The sequence below is a fragment of the Haplochromis burtoni genome, unplaced genomic scaffold, assembly GCF_018398535.1.
Source record: "Haplochromis burtoni strain Fernald_Lab_line unplaced genomic scaffold, NCSU_Asbu1 Contig_349, whole genome shotgun sequence".
In the NCBI taxonomy this organism is placed as follows: domain Eukaryota; kingdom Metazoa; phylum Chordata; class Actinopteri; order Cichliformes; family Cichlidae; genus Haplochromis; species Haplochromis burtoni.
In genome coordinates, this window is record NW_024582710.1 from 506,441 (window position 1) to 524,998 (window position 18,558).

General features: G+C 40.5%; 1 protein-coding gene across 1 annotated transcript; it reads left to right on the plus strand.

The window, feature by feature from the left end:
* Nucleotides 1–93: 93 nt before the first annotated feature.
* Nucleotides 94–9,274, plus strand: LOC102298486 (homeobox protein Dlx3b). Its single transcript, XM_005942990.3, has 3 exons — nucleotides 94–2,004; nucleotides 4,375–4,559; nucleotides 6,671–9,274. The coding sequence occupies exons 1-3, from the start codon at nucleotides 1,653–1,655 to the stop codon at nucleotides 7,115–7,117; spliced, it is 984 nt and encodes a 327-aa protein (XP_005943052.1). The 5' UTR covers nucleotides 94–1,652; the 3' UTR covers nucleotides 7,118–9,274.
* Nucleotides 9,275–18,558: the final 9,284 nt, after the last annotated feature.

The following is an 18,558-nucleotide window of genomic DNA, read 5'->3' on the forward strand; positions in this document are numbered from 1 at the left end:
AATAATCACCCATTCACTCTTTATTGTTCCAGCAACTTTGGTAGTATGTTGAAAATGACATTTAACTTGTTTACTTGCCTGTAGTAAACTAACTGTCAACCAATGATATTGATAAGAACACAGTTGTTCAGTTAATTATAAGGGGAGTCTGCTGAGCATCTTCTGGGTGAGCCATGTAAAAGCTAGCATGTGAAGAAGGCTGTACAATCAAAGGCAGTGGTTACAAAATCTGCTTTTACTAATTCCAATAAAGAAATGTATAATTAGCTAAAGGTAGCTGATACATTAATAGCAATGAATATGGAAATGGCTACAGTAGCTACAATTCAGGTTGAATGTGTTTATGAGCAGTTAGAGAAAACTCGGTGCAAGCTCAAGTATATTTCTGTTACTAAGGAAAACCAGTAAATGGTTAAGATGTTTTCTTTAAAGCAAAGAATGGTTAACCAAGAAACATACGAATAGATCCAGTAACAGTTTCAGGTTGGCAAACATGCATTCTAAAGGCGATAGTTAGCTAAAAGTAAAGACTAACTTGCTAACATAGTTAGCTAAAAAGAAACAAGTATGTGGTTTACATGTGTTCCTAAAAGAGGGAGCTTCACAGTTAAAAGTGTTAAACTTGTGAACAAATCCTGCGGTTATTGGTTAGAGGTAAGAACAGTTCTATTACATCAGGCCGGTTGTGAAAGCGTTTTCATTAAAAACCCCTGTAGTCTCAACAGCGACGCCTGGTGGTGAGATTCAGTGTTATTCGATCAAAGAGCCTGTGAGGGAGATGGTAATTTGTGTATGCAAAAAGCCAAATTAGCATTCAGTTTTTAACAAGCTCCCTCTGTTACTGCAAACTATAGCACTTTGTACTGTTTCACTTCAAACTGAGGTACTGCAAGGAAGCTTTACCATTATCCTCCTGTATTGTCTCTCGGGAATGTCACATGCACTCAAAACTTATAGTAGGTTTGTTGCTGCCCGTTTCTCTCCCCCCATCCCAGGCAGAGCAGAAGCCCGGGGCCCCACAGTGACACATGTAAAAGAAGAAAACGACGAGCCTTGATTAACTGTAAATAACTCCCAACGTGTTCTTAAACAGCACCTGGCTCTATTTGCATTTAAATGGGAGGCAGCACTATTACGTTAATGCGTTAACACTCCTTATCGCAACACCATTACGCATAGTTTGGTTAGTAGCTACATATTCTATCTGCTCTGCTCACGGTTCTCTATGTTAACTTGAATATATTTCGAGGTAGATAAAATAAGGATTTTTGAGTAAGTCCTGCCAGCTATTTACGCGCTCTGGTGAAGGCCATAGGAGAGGCTTACTGGAGGTTTATGTGGGGAAAAGAAGGGAGCCAGACAGGCGACAGCGCTGTCTTGGCCTCAGGGCAGAGGCAGGGAACGAGCAGGCGAGCCAATGAGAAGGAGACATCCACTCCTCTCTGTCCTGCTCGGCTTGGCTCAGTTCGGCGCGCCCTGTAATTAGGGGCTCTAGTTGGGTTGGGCGCCGCCACGGTGGACAGCCTGGCTGCTGCGTCAAGGGAGTTTGGGAACGCAAGCTTCAGACTGTGTGAGGAGTTTCTAAACAGTGCTGCTTCGGAGCTCAGAGCAAACCCGATCTGAGACGACAACAGCGAGATAAACGCCTGAAAATGAACGGGCAGTCCTCACCTGTCTTCGAGGAGAAGAAGCCCTCCATCCCCGTGGCCGGTGGTTCCATCTCGGCTTCCAAGGATTCCCCGACCATGCCGGAGTCCTCCTCCACAGATATGGGCTTCTATAGCGGCCAGAGCGCGCTCCACAGCTCGCAGGATTTCTACCCGGCACAGCAGCCGTACTCTGCTCAGCACATGAACCCGTACGCATACCACCACTACAGCCTCAACGGAATGGGTCCCGGCGGTGCCTACCCCGTTGGGAAGGCAGAGTACCCTTACCCCCATGCAGCATACAGGGAGCACGGAGCATTCAACAGGGAGGTTCAGCCAAGTCTGCAGGACAGCGGTAAGTTCACCCGTAACGGAAAGTTTTTTAAAAAATATGAGCATAAATGTGATAAGCACTGTTGCGTAAGCTGCTCTCCATCTTTGTCAAAGCCACACTGACCACCTGAGGCTGATGTATGGCAAGAGCTCATGTCTCGCCACATGAACCCAATAATTGCGCATGAGTTTTACGCACGAGAAAAAAAAAGCAAGTTATTTTTGTTTTTCATTTTTCCACTGCGTCCAACTTTCCACACATCACATTTCATAGATATGTGGGAGCATTCAACGGATTCTCAAATAACTTTCTATTGTTCATCACGAGAAAATGATTAGGCAGGAGCAAAATCCCACACACAATGGTGCTGGGCTCCGGGGAGAGGCGCTGGCTATCACTTTGTTGAGAAATAACCTTGTAACGTGTCTGTGTAAAGAAAGAAAGAAGACTCACAAAGATATTATGAAGAGTAGCTGTTCTTCAACTCTACAAAGTAAAAAAACAAAACAAAACAAAACAACCATGTTCATATGCAGCTGATGGAGTGCTACAGTTTGTGTTACCTTGTTTTAAAAGTCCCAAACGTTTTAAAAAAAAGGAAAGACAAGTCTATAAAAATCTAAGCTTTAACGTCGATAAACATATCAATGGGAAGCTTGTCTGGGATATCACAAACAATTAAGGCATCAGTGTAGTTTCTATGAGGCAGGATGACGTGATGGGTATATATTCCTCGAAGAAACGGGGATCATCACCGGTGAGCTTCAGTCACTGCGAGCAGAGCCTCGGTGCAAAACGCTCCTGTTTATCATCACTGCTTTGAACCTGATTCAGATCGTATTTTGATAGGGAAATGACGAGCAGGCCGAAGGCCTTTGGATGGGAGCCACGTTCCAGCTCTAATCAGTGACTTTTCAACCTCACCGGTATCAGCAGCGAACGACTCATTTGTTAACACGCAACCGGTTCACGGTGTGCTCAACGTGCTGATCCCGTGTCGGTATTATAGCACAGCAACGTCAACATTTTCAACAACAACCATAAAGGGAGTTCTCTGTAACTTCCCTTTGAGTGCAAAACAAACAAACAAAAAAGATTTCTCTTTGGGCTCCTTTTTAGAGCTTGGAAGGTGTGCCGGCGCAAACTACAGGGAAAAAACAAGCTTGACAGACTGGTGTACTGTTTTTGGCATTCCAGTTGGGAGTTCACTCCTGGAAACGGCCCCGGGGGACTTTGGCCCACAGCCACGTACATCAGGTGTCACGACTTGTCAGTCAGCCTTGGCCTTTGAATCATTCAACGTGCATGGTTCCTTATCACGCAAAGCCTGTCGCCACGCCCAGAAAAATAAATAAATAAACAAAGGTGCAAATATGTAAACCCTATCATCTGTAACCAAACGATTAATGAATTTGAACACAGCCTAGAAATGTAGACCTTTTTTTAAAGTATAAACTGGTTCTTTAAATACATTTTATTCTCCTTTATAAATCCTTTAAATTCTCTTTCAAAAGTACGGAGTCTAGCACATGACTTTTTAAACAACCACAGTGTGTGGGTTTAATATAGAATATAAAAGTTTAGCATAGAATAACTCCCACTTTGGCTACAAAGCCTGCAAGAAAAACACTGGAGTGGAATGTAATGAGTCTCTTTTGGAACTCTTACACATGAAAAGCAATTTCAAAATGATGTTTTTAAGCCTATTATAATTAAAATAGCTTGTGAAAAAACTGTCAATATAGACTGCTTTGTAAATAGTTGCCTTTCAGATTCAGGCATGCATGCAGTACTTTACTATTGTTAAAAAGCTGCTTTATTCAATGCACCTGTACAAATCACACACATTGATGATGCAATGGGGATTCATTTAGCATTGATTATTACTACTCACTTGTCGAACACTGCAGACCGGAGGAGCCGAAGATCAATTCGCTGACTTTCTTATTACTAAATAACTCACACTATGTCCTGGACCAAAGCCGCCCAATGTGTTCTTCCAATACAAACAACGAGGGGTTGTATATTTAAAGAAAGACCCCCAAAAAAGGATACAAGAATAACAACAGGACAAATGAGTGGCGTTGTATACAGTCAGGCCTCCAGGCTACATGAAAAGCACCTATAAATCTCGGTCTCCCTCCCCAGCTGTGGGAGACACTCAGACCAAAATTATAAGCTCAGAGTGCTGGCGGAATTTCTTTGAAATTTCGGGGTTTGCAGTGGCTCTGGCTATTTTTGTGCTAAAACTTCTCTGCACCAACTGCCCTGTAGTAAAACAATGCAAGTTTAGTTCATTGTATGAGAAACATAGGTGTGAAAGGGTAATACGTCAGTTAAAATATTGCAGTATTTTTACTTCTTTTTTGTTTTCCCTCGCCGCCACTGCAGTGAAAGAAGAACCAGACGTGGAAGTTAGGCTGGTCAACGGGAAGCCCAAGAAGGTACGCAAGCCCCGGACCATCTACTCCAGCTACCAGCTGGCAGTTCTGCAGAGGAGATTCCAGACAGCCCAGTATCTGGCCCTGCCAGAGCGGGCCGAGCTGGCTGCACAGCTGGGCCTCACACAGACGCAGGTGAGACTTTATGGGTGATAACTTTGCAGTTCAGTCATGACTTGCAGAATTTAAAAGCATCGGAAGTACCGGCCAAGTGGAAGCATGGAAAGGATGTGAAGTGTACTGTGAAATGGATGCGCTGATAGTATTTCACATTCAAATTTGGCTTCCTAAGGTCATTTTATATGTAAGCCAGGGTCTAAACTGAAAAGGCCCTAAAGCAGTGGAACTATCAGAGACGTGAGAAATGAAAGCAGCTGAATGGACAGTGATGCTGGCTTTTTAGCAGCGATGTCAGCTGAATGCAAAGATTCACAGCGCAGAAAGCTGAGGTGTTTGAGGTGTACTCTAAAGTTTCAGAGGTCTCAAAACTTGAAGATAAAGATGCTACAATATATAAAATTTACAAAAAACTGAACTGGAATCACTCCGAAATAAAAATGTGAAATGTATGAAAAATCACGCTTTAAAACCCCCCCAGATGAAAATAGAGGAGAACACAAATACACTACACTGAACGTCTGACCTTGACTGTAGGCAGCGCTGCGAGTTGTTGCAGTGTGTCAGTCTGGTTTTTGCTGTCGTAATCTCCGTGCCCTGATGATTTACTAGCAGACGTATTATCTGTGCTTGAGTGATAAAAGACAAAACTTGAGGTGTGAGTTGTTTTATCACAGCTGTTGTAAATCATTGCACTGCGTCATGCTCGGGTAACATTCCCAAGCTTTAAGCAAACACAGACATGAGCACAGTTCCCTTCAGCTTGAAAAAGCATGAAATATGATTTGAAGCATTCACTGACAAATAAAAGAATAGTTGGGTTAATAATCTCTTTAAAATCCACATTAAACAAGAATTAATATGCCTCATTCTTTTTTTAAACCTTATTTATTGTTTAAAAATTAGCTGCATCAAGATTTATTTGGTAACAGCTGTTGAATAGGTGCGTTTTAGAAATGACTTTGACATGAGATTAAGGCAATGATACAGACATTTAAGTGAGCCAGTGAGTTTTCAAAAAAATTATATAAATCTGTATTTCTTTAAAATACTGGCTAATGAAATATAACAAACATTATAATAGACTTGGAATACTTTGTCTTGGCCACATAATGGATATAACTCAGTTTTTGCCTCCTCAGCAGCTAAATGCTACATAGTGTTTACTAGCTAGCTGCTAAACTTGTCTGTATTTCATACAATTAAGACAAATTGCCTGAAATTAGATTATTTAAGCTTTTTACTGCATGTTTTGGCTAGAAAGCCTGAGAAAACTCACATTTATGCAGAGAAATTCTACTTGATTAGCAAAACAGTGCTAAAAAGAAGGAAGAAAATAGGTACATTAAAAACTGACGGTAAGCTAACTAGGTGCTGGCTTTAGCTATAGAGTTAGCATAGAAAGTTGAAGGAAGAATAAGTTTATCTTCAAACTCTCCCCATTCTGCTTGTGGCTTAGATTAACACTATAATGCACCCATATCTCTGACTAATCTTACCAGTCAATTATGCGTAATATAGGCAGCTGGTTTTGAAAAATATGAATAGAAATTTCTCACATTAGTTTTCCAGTAGTCACGTGGAAACCGGTCATGGAGGAACAATGTGTATTCCACAACTGTCACAAGGTGTATGCACTTAAAACCACCTTGTGATTGCCTTGGTCATGAGCAGATTACCACAGTTGCCTGTAGTTCTTGTGGAAGATGCCGACTTGTCTGCAAACACTCACTGCTAGTCGATCGGAAATAAAAGTTTCAACATCAAAACTTGAACCTCCCCGCTACAGCAAACACAAAAACGGCTATTGAGGCAAACTTCAATAGCTCTGTTTCTGTCGTAGTTATTTTGATGCTTTTTTAAAAAAGCATAAAATAGATGATTTTGCATGTGAAGGCAAAAATATACGAAATTCTAAGAGGGAAAAAATCCAAACCAAGGTGACACCTTTATGGTATCAATCCTAGTGAAATTCCAAACAAGAAGCCAAATAAGGATATTTTACTATTTCAGACTTTATAGTTACAAACTATGCTCAAACTATATAGTTACAATATGTCACACACTAGTGGCCAAAAAACAAATCCTAATATTTAAGTTGCTTCAACATTTTATCTTCTTCCTCTCAGGTCAAAATCTGGTTCCAGAACCGTCGCTCCAAGTTTAAGAAGCTCTACAAGAACGGAGAGTTTCCGCTCGGTGATATTCCTCTTGAACACAGTCCAGACGCCAGCGACTCCATGGCCTGCAACTCTCCTCCATCCCCAGCTGTGTGGGAAAACAACAACAGTAGCAATGGTAACAATAACAGCAGCAACCACAGCAGCGGGAGCGGCAACAACCCAAACGTCAGCAACGGTAGCGTCAAAAATAGTGCAATGCTGGATCCTACCAGTAGGGGGCAGGTTCCCTATCAGCCTCCGGTGGATTCTCCACCTGCCTATATGGGGGAGTACACACACCAGAACTGGTACCAACAGCAGGGTGCACACTTAGGTCTCTCACAGTCAGGCCAAGTGCACCACGCACCACCAACTGCTCCGTCGGCCACACAGAGTATGGGAGCCGTCTACTGATGTAGAAAAATGGACAACATTTCGACTGGAGTCCTGGGCTTCACCTGGGGCTTTTTTTTTTTTTTTGGATGATTCTGAGCTGTGCTGTGTGCAGAAACACCTGACAGTGATCATCAAATCCGAGTCATAACTGCAAAAACCCGAAACACATGTTGTCACACAGGCTGCAAATGTGGATTGAAAACAAGTGTCGGCCTCATTTACCCTCCACCGCTCACAAGGTGAACTCACAACACTGTGGGAGACCGGCGTGATTCAAATGGGTTTTTTAGTTCAGAGACTGACATTTATATTCAATATCACTGATAACAGTTCATGTTTTGTTTATAAATATTTGAATTCTGAATATATTTATGCAGAAAAATATAGAAATGCTCAGTATTTCCCTCACACGTTTCTTCTTTCTGTAAGGGGGAGTTAGACAGACTTATTCCACTAAAACTGGTAATACTACTGAAAGTCGCCCATCAAAAGAAAGCCTGCCACACTATTTCAGCGCAGGGCTTGGAATTGATATAGAATAAGAATATGACAGCTTGATGACCATTACACGCATAACATATCAACGCAACAGCGAAACAGAGGAGAAAAATTACCAGCATGTAATTTCACATTTGCTGGAATGAAACTTGTTTTCCTCTGTGGAACAACAAAGCGGACTTAGCAACACAAGCAAACAGGTGGTTTTGGTTTGTGTGGAAGTGAAGAGCAAAGCTTGTGCTCTCAGTTTAGAGGTTTGGCTTAGACTAAAAGTGATCCCCCCCCCCATTCAGATAGAGCCGCACCTCTTGTTCCAGTATTTACACCAAGAGTTAGGCAGGTTAACCAGCTGCTGGTTGTAGCTACAAAGTCAGCATCTGAACATGAGTATGAGCAGTGTATTAAACTCACCTCTGGGGGCTAGTGGCTAAAAGCCAGAATAGCTGCTTCTAGCCAATATAGTTAGTTAGAAACAAAGCTAAACTAGCTGAAATATGTTTTAAAAACACTTAAAGATGCTCTTTTAAAAAGTGGCTCATATTCAATCCACCCCATAATTTCAGTGCATGGCATGATGCAGTCTGCCATGTTGGTTGTGAAAAATATATAATCCCCATCTGGTTGGCAAATGAGTCCTGGAGGTTGCTTGCAGCCAACGGGTGAAATTGGTCACAAAGGGGGTGCTGCATCAAAAACCACTTTGTAATTGCTCCAATCAAAAGCAGAGTGCCACAGCTGCCTGTAGTTTGCATAGGAGACGTGGACTTGTTTGCAAATCATACATGGGATAAAAGATGAGTCAATTTAAAAAATTAAGACAGAGGAGAAAGTAGCTGGAAGCGCAGAGGAGGAATCGGCAATACTGGTCTCAAGTGTCAGTGCAGGTGGCGCTGATCCGAAACATAGTTGTATTTATAAGGAAGCACACAGCCGATTATGGCGTAAGTTGCAGTGTAGGGTTTTAAAAAGTTTATAAAAGCATATAAGTAGAACTAATCTAAGTTAAGATAGGCTAAGCTAACTAGCTGCTAACTGTTGCTACACAGTGAACACACATACTTGAGCGGAGTTTGACTCCTCTGCTGGAATCCTCCACTCCCGGTCACAGAATATGCGTTGCATATCCAAAGACAGACATATTATTCAGTTAATCTTTTTTTAATAATAAATGCCTCCAACAGAGGTTTGGTGCGCAGCTACAAAAAGTTAAAGGGCAGCTGAGCCTGAGCCAAGCTGTAAAAATGCTAATGCTTAAAATACAACCTACAAGTGCCGTAATTCACCACATTGTAGTATAAATTCCCACATCTTTTAAACATCATAGCCCGGCCTTTCTTTAAATCTTAAACCGAGATAACCCTGATTCTATCACTTTAGTTATTTCCTCACACTTTTAAAGCCTTTTGGTGTTTTCGCTAGCTCAGTAATACTTTTTTTATTTTAAAAAACAAAGCAAAACAAAATCCCCTGGCCTTTCACTTCCTAGCAAGTTGGTGCTAAAATATTTTTAAAAACAAGTTGTTTATAATCTTTCACAAGTGTGCTGTGCTCAGGTTTTTTATTTATAGTGTCAAGTGTAGATATGAAGTAGCACAACAGTTTGTGCCTTTGGAGCTTTTTTTCTGTAAAGTTGAAAAAGCAAAGCAAAAATAAAATGTACTATTTTGTGTATTTCAATCTGCTGCTGGTGTTTTCATTTCTACCCGTGTTTACGCGTGAATACACCAAACACACAAAGGCGTAGTGCTGACGGTGCGCTCTTGGTGTGCCTCTCGGAGTGAGTCAGACAGCAGATCCAGGTTGCGCCCATCTATATATTTTACACACACAAACAGGCAGGGTGCGTGTAAAGGAGGCTGTGGGAGGTGACAGCGCAGCAGACACTCTGGAGTCTCTGGATGCTAATAACACACCGCTGACACTGAGAGAGACGGGTGTACGCTGCTTTCATGTGGCACACACTTGAAAAGGGGAGGAGAAATGTTTGTGTGACAGTGTTAGTGTGTGTGTGTGTGTGTGTGTGTGTCTGTGACAAACAAGCTACACTTAACCAACCAAACCCATGGGTTAGCTAACAAAAAGAGGGTGTGACAAGGAAGAAGAACACAGACTTGCATGCTTTCAAACAATGTTACTAGGAAGAGTGAAAACATGACATTGTGTCTTTGTCTGAAATACCATGACATTAAAAGGAATGGCAAGGAAAGTTAAGCAGAGCAATGTAACCTCCCACGAAATAAAATAATCTTCCTCCATTGTTCAACACCATTAATTAAAATGCATTTCTAGATTTTATGATGCCTGTCTTGCATTCTGTTGTGCTCAGCATTGGCATCTTCATATTTCTGCACTCCTTCCTGGTTACCGAATGCTTAGATTTTACTACTTCTAAAGTCACATGGAGGAAAATGTTAGAACTATTCCTATAGTCTAAAACAGCTCAGTATACATAAAGCCTCAACATATACATTAGGAGCAACTGTGACTACATAATTTCCTCTGGGATTAATAAAGTATTAAAGCAAGACTGGCGACCTGTCCAGGGCGTACCCCGCCTCTCGCCCTATGACAGCTGGGATAGGCTCCAGCACCCCCCGCGACCCTGAAAAGGATGGATTGATAAAGTATTCTGACTCTGATTTATCACTAGCACCAAGTGCATTCATCTGCATACAGGCCAACCTAACCAAATACAAAAAGTGCTGACTGAAGTAACACACTGAATATATCTGTGGGCTTACAGTTTTGTGTGTGTGTGCATGCATGTGCTTTTAAGTATGGAAGCCCGTTTCTGCCACAAAAAAAACCTATCCATAACTCGAAATTTCGAGTTAGCTCTGCCAATCTGTAATCTACGTAAATGACGTCATTTTCTTGTTACCCGGAAGGATATGGCGCAGAGGAATGCACACTCAAAACCAGACTGCAACAAACTGACGCTTTCGAGAGTACGTGGCTGATAGTAACGCCATGTGATTCAGCTAATAATACAAAGCACACTGAAAAAACTCAGCGATCTGTGCATTCATGACTGGCTGTGATACTGGTAGCTTAGCTGTAGTATTTGTAGCTGAGGGCTTCAGCTTCCGGGTAACAAGGAAATGATCTCATTCACTGATTGGAAGCACTAACTCGAAATTTCGAGTTATGGATACTTTCTTTCGTGTGTGGCAGAAACGCTCTTTCATAATTATGCCATGTTTAACACATCCCAACTAGTATGTTGTATGTCATTGCTATGTGGATGCTAATCCTGGACACTAAGTCACAGGCTCGTGTCAGCAGTTTCTGGTTATTCTCAATGCTCAAAAACCGCTAATCTGCCCTTCTGTACTTGCTGTTTGTTCTCTAATGTGAACCATTCAAATTTTCATGCATTTTATCACATCTTCATGTAAACACTGAAAGCTCAAAAACTTGGATCAGGCATTCCTTTGGCCAATAACGTTTGTTTTCAAGATTTTATCTAAGAAATCTCATACCTTGCTAAGGCAGAGGAAAATGTGAGAACTATACTTAGATGTCTACATTTGCTTGACACGTTCCCCTGAATCCATAAGTGTGCAGGGTGTGGACCCTAAACCATAGATCCACTAAAACACCTTCCATGTTTGCTGAGGTGCTTACCTTCCTGTGCTGAGCCCTCGGCTTCCAGGTGTCAGGTAGGAATGTACCTGAACATCACAGGGAGACAGACAGTAAGGGCAAACAGAGACTTGTAGCGACCTGTGACTGGTACTCCATTGTGGGTTTTTGCCTGACAGATTACAGTTTTAACAAATAATCTTCAGCTTATATTCATGCAACCAAAGACAGCCATGCCAAGTTATGACTGTTTTTTTTGTCATGAATGAATTTTACAAGCATGTTCAGTCACTTGGAGAAAATGAACATCTTATTATATTAATGTGAAAAAGTTGCGCAGTGTGTTTGGAGGGTTAGCCGAAGTGGCAGTTAAAAAAATTCTTTAACATTTGCAGGAGGGCTGAAAGGGTGAGATGAGGTGAGAAGAGGTGACGACATAACCTGATGCAAGCCAAGTTGAAAAAATCCGCAGCAGAAGAAAGGTTTATGACAGCTTCTTGACAGACTGGAAGCTGACATTACTTTCCTTTCCCTGCCTCGAGGTGTAATGTGTGTGCTGACCTTGGAAAAATATGTGATTTTGAAATCTGATACTAAAGCCACCATCTTTATTCCGTCTGTGTCCATTTTGAGATATTGCCTTTTATGTTACAACAAAAATAAAATACACGACAAACCAAATAATAACAGAGGGATGTTCTTTTCTGAAGAATGCACTTGCTGAAGAGTCAGTTGACCCATTTGGGGGGGGCGATCGTGGCTCAAGAGTTGGGAGTTTGCCAACAGGAAGGTTGCCGGTTCGAGCCCCGGAGTCTCGGTCGTTGTGTCCTTGGGCAAGACACTTCACCTACCGCCTACTGGTGTTGGCCAGAAGGGCCGATGGCGCGATATGGCAGCCTCGCTTCTGTCAGTCTGCCCCAGGGCAGCTGTGGCTACAACTGTAGCTTGTAACTGTAGCCTCCACCCGTGTGTGAATGGGTGGATGACTGGGTGTGTAAAGCGCTTTGGGGTCCCTAGGGGGGACTAGTAAAAGCGCTATACAAATACAGGCCATTTACCATTTGAGCCCATCAATTTGTTTAAGCCAATTCAATTTCATTTATATGGCACCAGTTTACAAAACAGTCATCTGTTGGTACTTTATATTATAAGCACAAATCCAGTAATATTATAGACAGAACTATCACACCATCCCCTATAAGCAAGGACAAACAGGAAGGAACATACTATAAGTGCAATTTATGTCTCTCAGTAATAACATAATGTAAACAAATGGGTGCTACAGATAATGCCTAATAATCAAAGCTACATGTATCTGAGTATTTCTATAGTAACTAACTGCTTGTGGTTAACGGCTCACGATTTTGCAAGGAGCAAATCACAACAACAGTTGCCTCGAGGCACTTTATATTGTAAGGTTAAGACCCTACAATAATACAAACAAACAGAACAGCAGCAACAGCAAGAAAGTCCTCGGTTTGAATCTGCTGGCCAGCCTGAGTATGCATGTTCTCCGTGCCAGTTTGGCTTCCAACAGGTTTTTCCTCCCACATTGCAAAGACATGTTTGTTAGTGTTGTTAATGAATATTAATTGAATGCGACTGTGAGAGTGTGTGGTTGCCTCTTTGTGCTAGCTTTCTGATGGACTTGGGTGAAATTCCTTGAAATAGGATAGGCTGACTTGCTCATGTGCCCAGATAACTATAAGTTTTGGAATTTTGATATGGGCCAATGTATTTGGAGGAAAAAAGTGGATAAAACAGTTCTATAAAAACAGGAAACCAATTTGGTTTCCTATTTTTCATGACCAAAACTAATACTGGTTATTTTGGATCCAAAAAATGCATTTAGACTGAAATAAAATGTGTACACTGTATGACAGTTTGCCCATACCTTTACCCAAGCGAGCCTTATTCCAGTGTATGTCACTCAAACAAAGCATATTTGTATTTGGTGTTGTTGTAACACTGCTTCTTGGCAGTAAGGCTTATACTGTTGGAAAGCCTGTTTTAACACTTACTTGCTGCCACATTTGTAACGAAAATGCATTTGTGGGTTGAGCAGCAGAGTTGATTATGTGGGTTGCGCCCATGAAAAACTTGTCAAATCTTTTCTTTCGGTACCAGACAGGTTATTCTGCTACTGACTTGTTTGTTTTTTGTTTACTGGATTAGATGATTTAAGTCTGAAGAAACAAGACATACTGGCTATTTAACAATTTATTCATTTAACAAACAGGGGCTTCAGGAGCAAGCATTATTATCTTGGAGATCAGAGTTTGGTTGCGAACTGTGTTAATATGCCACTGGTTGCAGAATCTCACCTTAATATCTCTGTGCATTGAGATTTCCCACAATAATGACAAGCCTGTCTTTCTAATGAGGGAGATGCTCTGCCACACCATCATGTAGCCTCCACCAAAAGCCGTTACCCTATTGGTGCTGCAATCTCCACATCTTCTGCGCTGAGAACTGCCTTAGGCTGAATCTGACCTCATCACTGAACATAAAGTTCTTCCACATGTTTAGGTTCTAGTGCGCATGTTGGGCCTAATGGTAAAGGGCAGTCATGACAGGCCAGGGATTTGCTGTGTGCATCCTGTTCCAGATTGTCTGGATAAAGGCCGTATAGTCCTGTAAACCTTGTAGAACACTGCATACAGTGCAGAGGAAACGGTCTTCTTGTGGTGTCAGCTCCTGGGGATCTTAACTTTGCAGCTTGTCTTTGACATTCGATTATATGAAACTTGGCCTTCAATTTGGTGATGGTACTAGGGCTCACTCTAAAGAATGTTGTTATTGGTTTTGTGGAACTTGTGCAGCTTGAAGTCAACCAGTGGCATGTCTCCTACTCCCTATGGTGTGCTTTGAGCAGACACAAGTTCAAAACAAGAGTCAGAATAAGCTGTTTGGTCCAAGTTGTTCATTGGCGCTACCCACATGCTCAACTCTGCTACTCAACCCACTAATGCATTTTTTTTGTATAAATGTGGCACCATTTAAGGGGAAATAAAAAGGCATTCCAATAGTATAAGAATTATTGCTAAGAAGTATTGTTACAACAAAGAAAATATCAACCAAACAGAATTACCTTAGTTTTTGTGCTATGTTATTTTTGGGACATTTTTAATATAAATTCAAAGATATGTACTTCACCAGTGAAATCAGAAAAAAGGGATTCTTAGTTCCAAGTATTGCATATCTGTTGATATATCTCATAAATTGCATTATTATTTTCACTTTTTTTTTTACTATGTTTCTGTAATGAATATGCACTTAGAATGCAAACAGTAGAAATGGCCAGTGCAGGGTTTTACATTGGTGGATTGTGCATTGACCTATTGGTAATTTCTCCAAACGGTGGAAAGGGAATCATCATAAACAAACTCCTATGCACTTAACATTTTACTCGTAACTGTTACTTCACGGCTGTTCAATGTGATAGAAAGAGGTGGATTATTGACTCTATTGTGCTTGGGAGTTCCTGTCACTGTCTAAGCTAGTGTTGCTTTTGTCTGAGCATATTGTTGTAGCTATTCTGTAGTATTTGCATTCCAATTAGCCATTGGAATGCAATAAGCAATAAGCATAGTGCTTAGAACTTAATTTCATCAGTTTGAAAAGTCAGTTAATGTGTCAGCTAAAATATATAAGTTAAAAAGATCTATTTAGTTCATGTTACATGTAATGATGAAAGTAATGTCACTCAGACCCAAGTTGACTCTAGTGGACGCAGAAAGTAAAATGTAGACTTGGTAGCAATGACCGTAACTCGAAGTGAGCACAGACAAATGAAGTCGAGAGCTGTGTCTTCTCTTTATTCACTTCCCATCATTTTTTTGTTTTTGTTATGTCACCGTTTAAGGTCACAGCACATTAAACAATTAAATTTCCCATCTAACCCCTTCCAACCTGTCTTCATTGTGTATCCTGCACGGCAAATACATTGTCCTTATGTAACTGATTTTAGTGTCTGTAATTGTATTATTTTATCTGTACATTTTGCCACATCCTGAGCAATGCAATTCAATTCAATTTTATTTATATAGCGCCAAATCACAACAAAAGTCGCCTCAAGGTGCTTCATAGTAAGTATAGTAAGTAAAGTATATAACACTAATGGTTACCATCAGACCTTAATTTAGTAGAATTAATAATTTTATGTTTAGAAATGTAATCCTTGTGTATATGAAAGGATTTTTTTAGTGGTTGTCTGGCAAAGAACAGTTGACACTACATTATTGATACAGGAAATGTAGGAGATGATTGAAACCCCTGGATGACGCGATCGTCTGGTATCGGTCGATATCATTGTGCATCAGTGTCAGGCTTATGCATTAGCGCATTACAGAAACCTTGAGATGTGCACACACACACACGAAGCCACATTCTCATACACTTGGGCAAAAACAACCAAGGTTCTGCAGTATCTCCGTTGCACTTAAAATCTAAGCATGCATGTGTTTCTGCACTGCATGGGTCAACTTTAACAAGCAAATAAAAAGTGACCCCTGCTGCTTATTACTTGTTTTAATTAATGTGTTTTTTTCTCATCTCGCTCCCTCAATATGTCTCATTCATGAATCCCCCTCTTTATTTGCTTTCTACTCTCTAAGGGGTCACATGCTGTCATCTGCCCAGTAGCAAGTTGTGAAGGCTTTAGTTTTATAGTTTTTACTTTTTAGTCCTCACGCAAGAAGGAAAATTTCCCCCCTTTATTTCCTATTCATCCTGCACATGCCTGATGTCTTCTTATACCATAATGTACTGTGGAATACCATGTTGTGAATGTATATGAATATTTGGATGGGAAATTACTTAAATATAAAAAAAAGTTGATGATAAAAAGACTTGATAACTTAGTAAGTTGCTTGTTAGGCCTTTAGCATCCAGCTAGGAAGTAGCAGTTTATCTAACTTGCTGTTGGCCCATCTGCTTATTTATGGTTCACTCGGTTACAATATTTTGTAGCCACACAAATGGCTGGTGCTAGTTATTAGCTAGGTGAGTCATATATATCCATTAGTAGATATCTTAAGTTCCAACATTTAAGCTTGTGAGAGGACAAGCATACTGAGAATTTAATTGGTTCTTGCAGTACTGATTGTTTTGTGTTCATTCACTGTAAGGTTGTGCTTTACAAGTATTTGCATTCTATATTTGTATTGCATCAAAGTCCACAATATACATGGAAAAATGAACTCACTTAAGTATATTATGTAGTAATCTGCCTATTAGGTTTAATTACTCATGTCAGAATTGCAAATCATTCTAGCGCAATTTAACTCAGAGTATACAGAGTATGTATCTTTTTTAATCTTTAAAAATTGTCCTCCCAGGTCTTGGCAATCAGGGGACAGAAAATAATTATTCTAAATAAAATCAAAAATATCAGAGGCTCCTCTCGTTTCCCCCAAAACATACTTTCTGCTTGGCTTCTAAACAGAGTGTAAAGGTACAGAAGAGGATTAGGGCCACTGGGGAAAAAATTGCCGTTTTTTTTAAAATCAAGAATTCCAAGATAAAAGAAAAAGCTTTTTTTCTTCTTCCAGTGCCCCGAATCCCCTTCTGTATAAATGTCTTTACACACCAGACGCCCTAAAATTCTTTTTCAGACTCATTTGTTCTTACTGTTTCAGTTCACTGGACAAATTTGCAGCATTAATTTTTTTTAACCAAGTTCAATTGTTTATTTTTTGAAGTTCCAAATGAACTGATTTGACCAGTCAGACAACCGCATTTGGCAACAAGTGCATTTGTAGCTCAACACATCCTCCAGTACTGAATATACAATGAAATGGAAATAATAAGATACACAGACACACAGCCAGATGCTGCTTTGGGTCAATCGGATCTCTGCAATGATTTCTCTGCCTCCTCAGGTGTGGTCCAGACTCTGCCAACAAGAGCTCAAACTGCCTCACTGACATCCTGAAATATGTATGAAATCGATCGTGATACAACTTCAACTCCTGGATCAAACTATGAACTTCTCCCTGCTTATTCAGTTTAATGCCAGTTTGCATGTATTTATTGTGGGTATTCTTCAGTTTTCTAAATGAGCAAGGAGGAAACAAAGAATGTCTTTAGGTGTTCCTCCTCCCTTTTTTCTCCCTGAAGAGTGTATTGAGTTTATGTTGGTCTGGACCTGTGTAAGATTACCGTCCTCAGCCCTCCTTTCCTTATAAATGTGACATACCACATTGTAGCTGAAAGTGTATCAACAAAAGTGCTCAGTCATTTTACAGAAGGTTTGAATCCTCTTGTGTACTGACTGTATTCAAAAACAATGTGAACATGCTTTTTAAACATAATCCTCAAAGTTTTGTCTGTTATTAAGGGAATAAGAAAAGGACTTTAGGAAATATCAGAAATGCTCCTGTGTTTCGGGCTCTGTGTTTTATCAACAGCAGCTGGCAGGCTAAGCCTGGAGGCTCGGAGAATAAAAGGCAAAGTCAGCACACAGGATCTGTACCTACATGTCATGAGCAGATAGCAGTTGTTAGTGGTATTGAGGAGTTAGGAAAACAGCAGCATCTCACTGGACCCAAGTGATATTTGCAGGTATGTGGAAGCAAGGCTTCACATGCAGTGCAGGGAATAGACTAGAATTACCAAAGTGAAACTAAGGGGCATTTTAATTAAAATAATTCAAAGAGTGTATATAAAGATCAATCTTAGTCCTTAAAGTCATCATCATCCCCTCAAAAGTGTTTTCTTAATCAACAACCATCATATCCGCATATCTAAATGGCTGAATAGGTCTCCCTCCAGTGACTTCCAACATACTAAATGAGTGTTTGTAGAAATGACACAAAGTTCAGGGACATCTATTTGGCCACAAATGGTAAAGATCTTTACCACAAACAGCAACATGACTATGAAGTATTACGCTAACTGTCCATTGTTGCAGTCCCAGCAATGAGACAAGCATGGCTATGCTCAGAGCTCTTAATGATTGCACTTTTCTTAAAAAGTCAAGGAAAGGCATCCAGCAAACAATCAGGTATCTTTCGTCATGCTAGCATAATGTTTGTTTTGGAACAAATTTTCAACGTGACTTATAAATACATCTTTATTCAGTCAAAATGTTTTTTGGGTTCGTGCTTGCAAACTTTGACGCAAACCTAAATCACCTTTTTGTTAAAAGGTTTTTGGAAAAACAGTGTTGGAAACACATAACAAACAAATGACAAGTGCAGAGTTTCGTAGTTTGAAGGCAGCACACCAGATGAGCAGCTAAACCAGAAGAATGCTTCTCCTGTTCTTTTATCCAGCATTCATGAGGTTTTGCACCGTGACATCATTCCCCAGGGATACTGTTAATGGAGAGATCTATCGAAAGGTTATCGACATTCTGAGGAAACAATGAAGAC

Coding starts and splice junctions, on each gene's coding strand:
- LOC102298486 (XM_005942990.3), top strand. CDS start 1,653: ATGAACGGGCAGTCCTCACCTGTCTTCGAGGAGAAGAAGCCCTCCATC. Junction 2,005..4,374: donor GCCAAGTCTGCAGGACAGCG/GTAAGTTCACCC, acceptor CCGCCACTGCAG/TGAAAGAAGAACCAGACGTG. Junction 4,560..6,670: donor TGGGCCTCACACAGACGCAG/GTGAGACTTTAT, acceptor TCTTCCTCTCAG/GTCAAAATCTGGTTCCAGAA.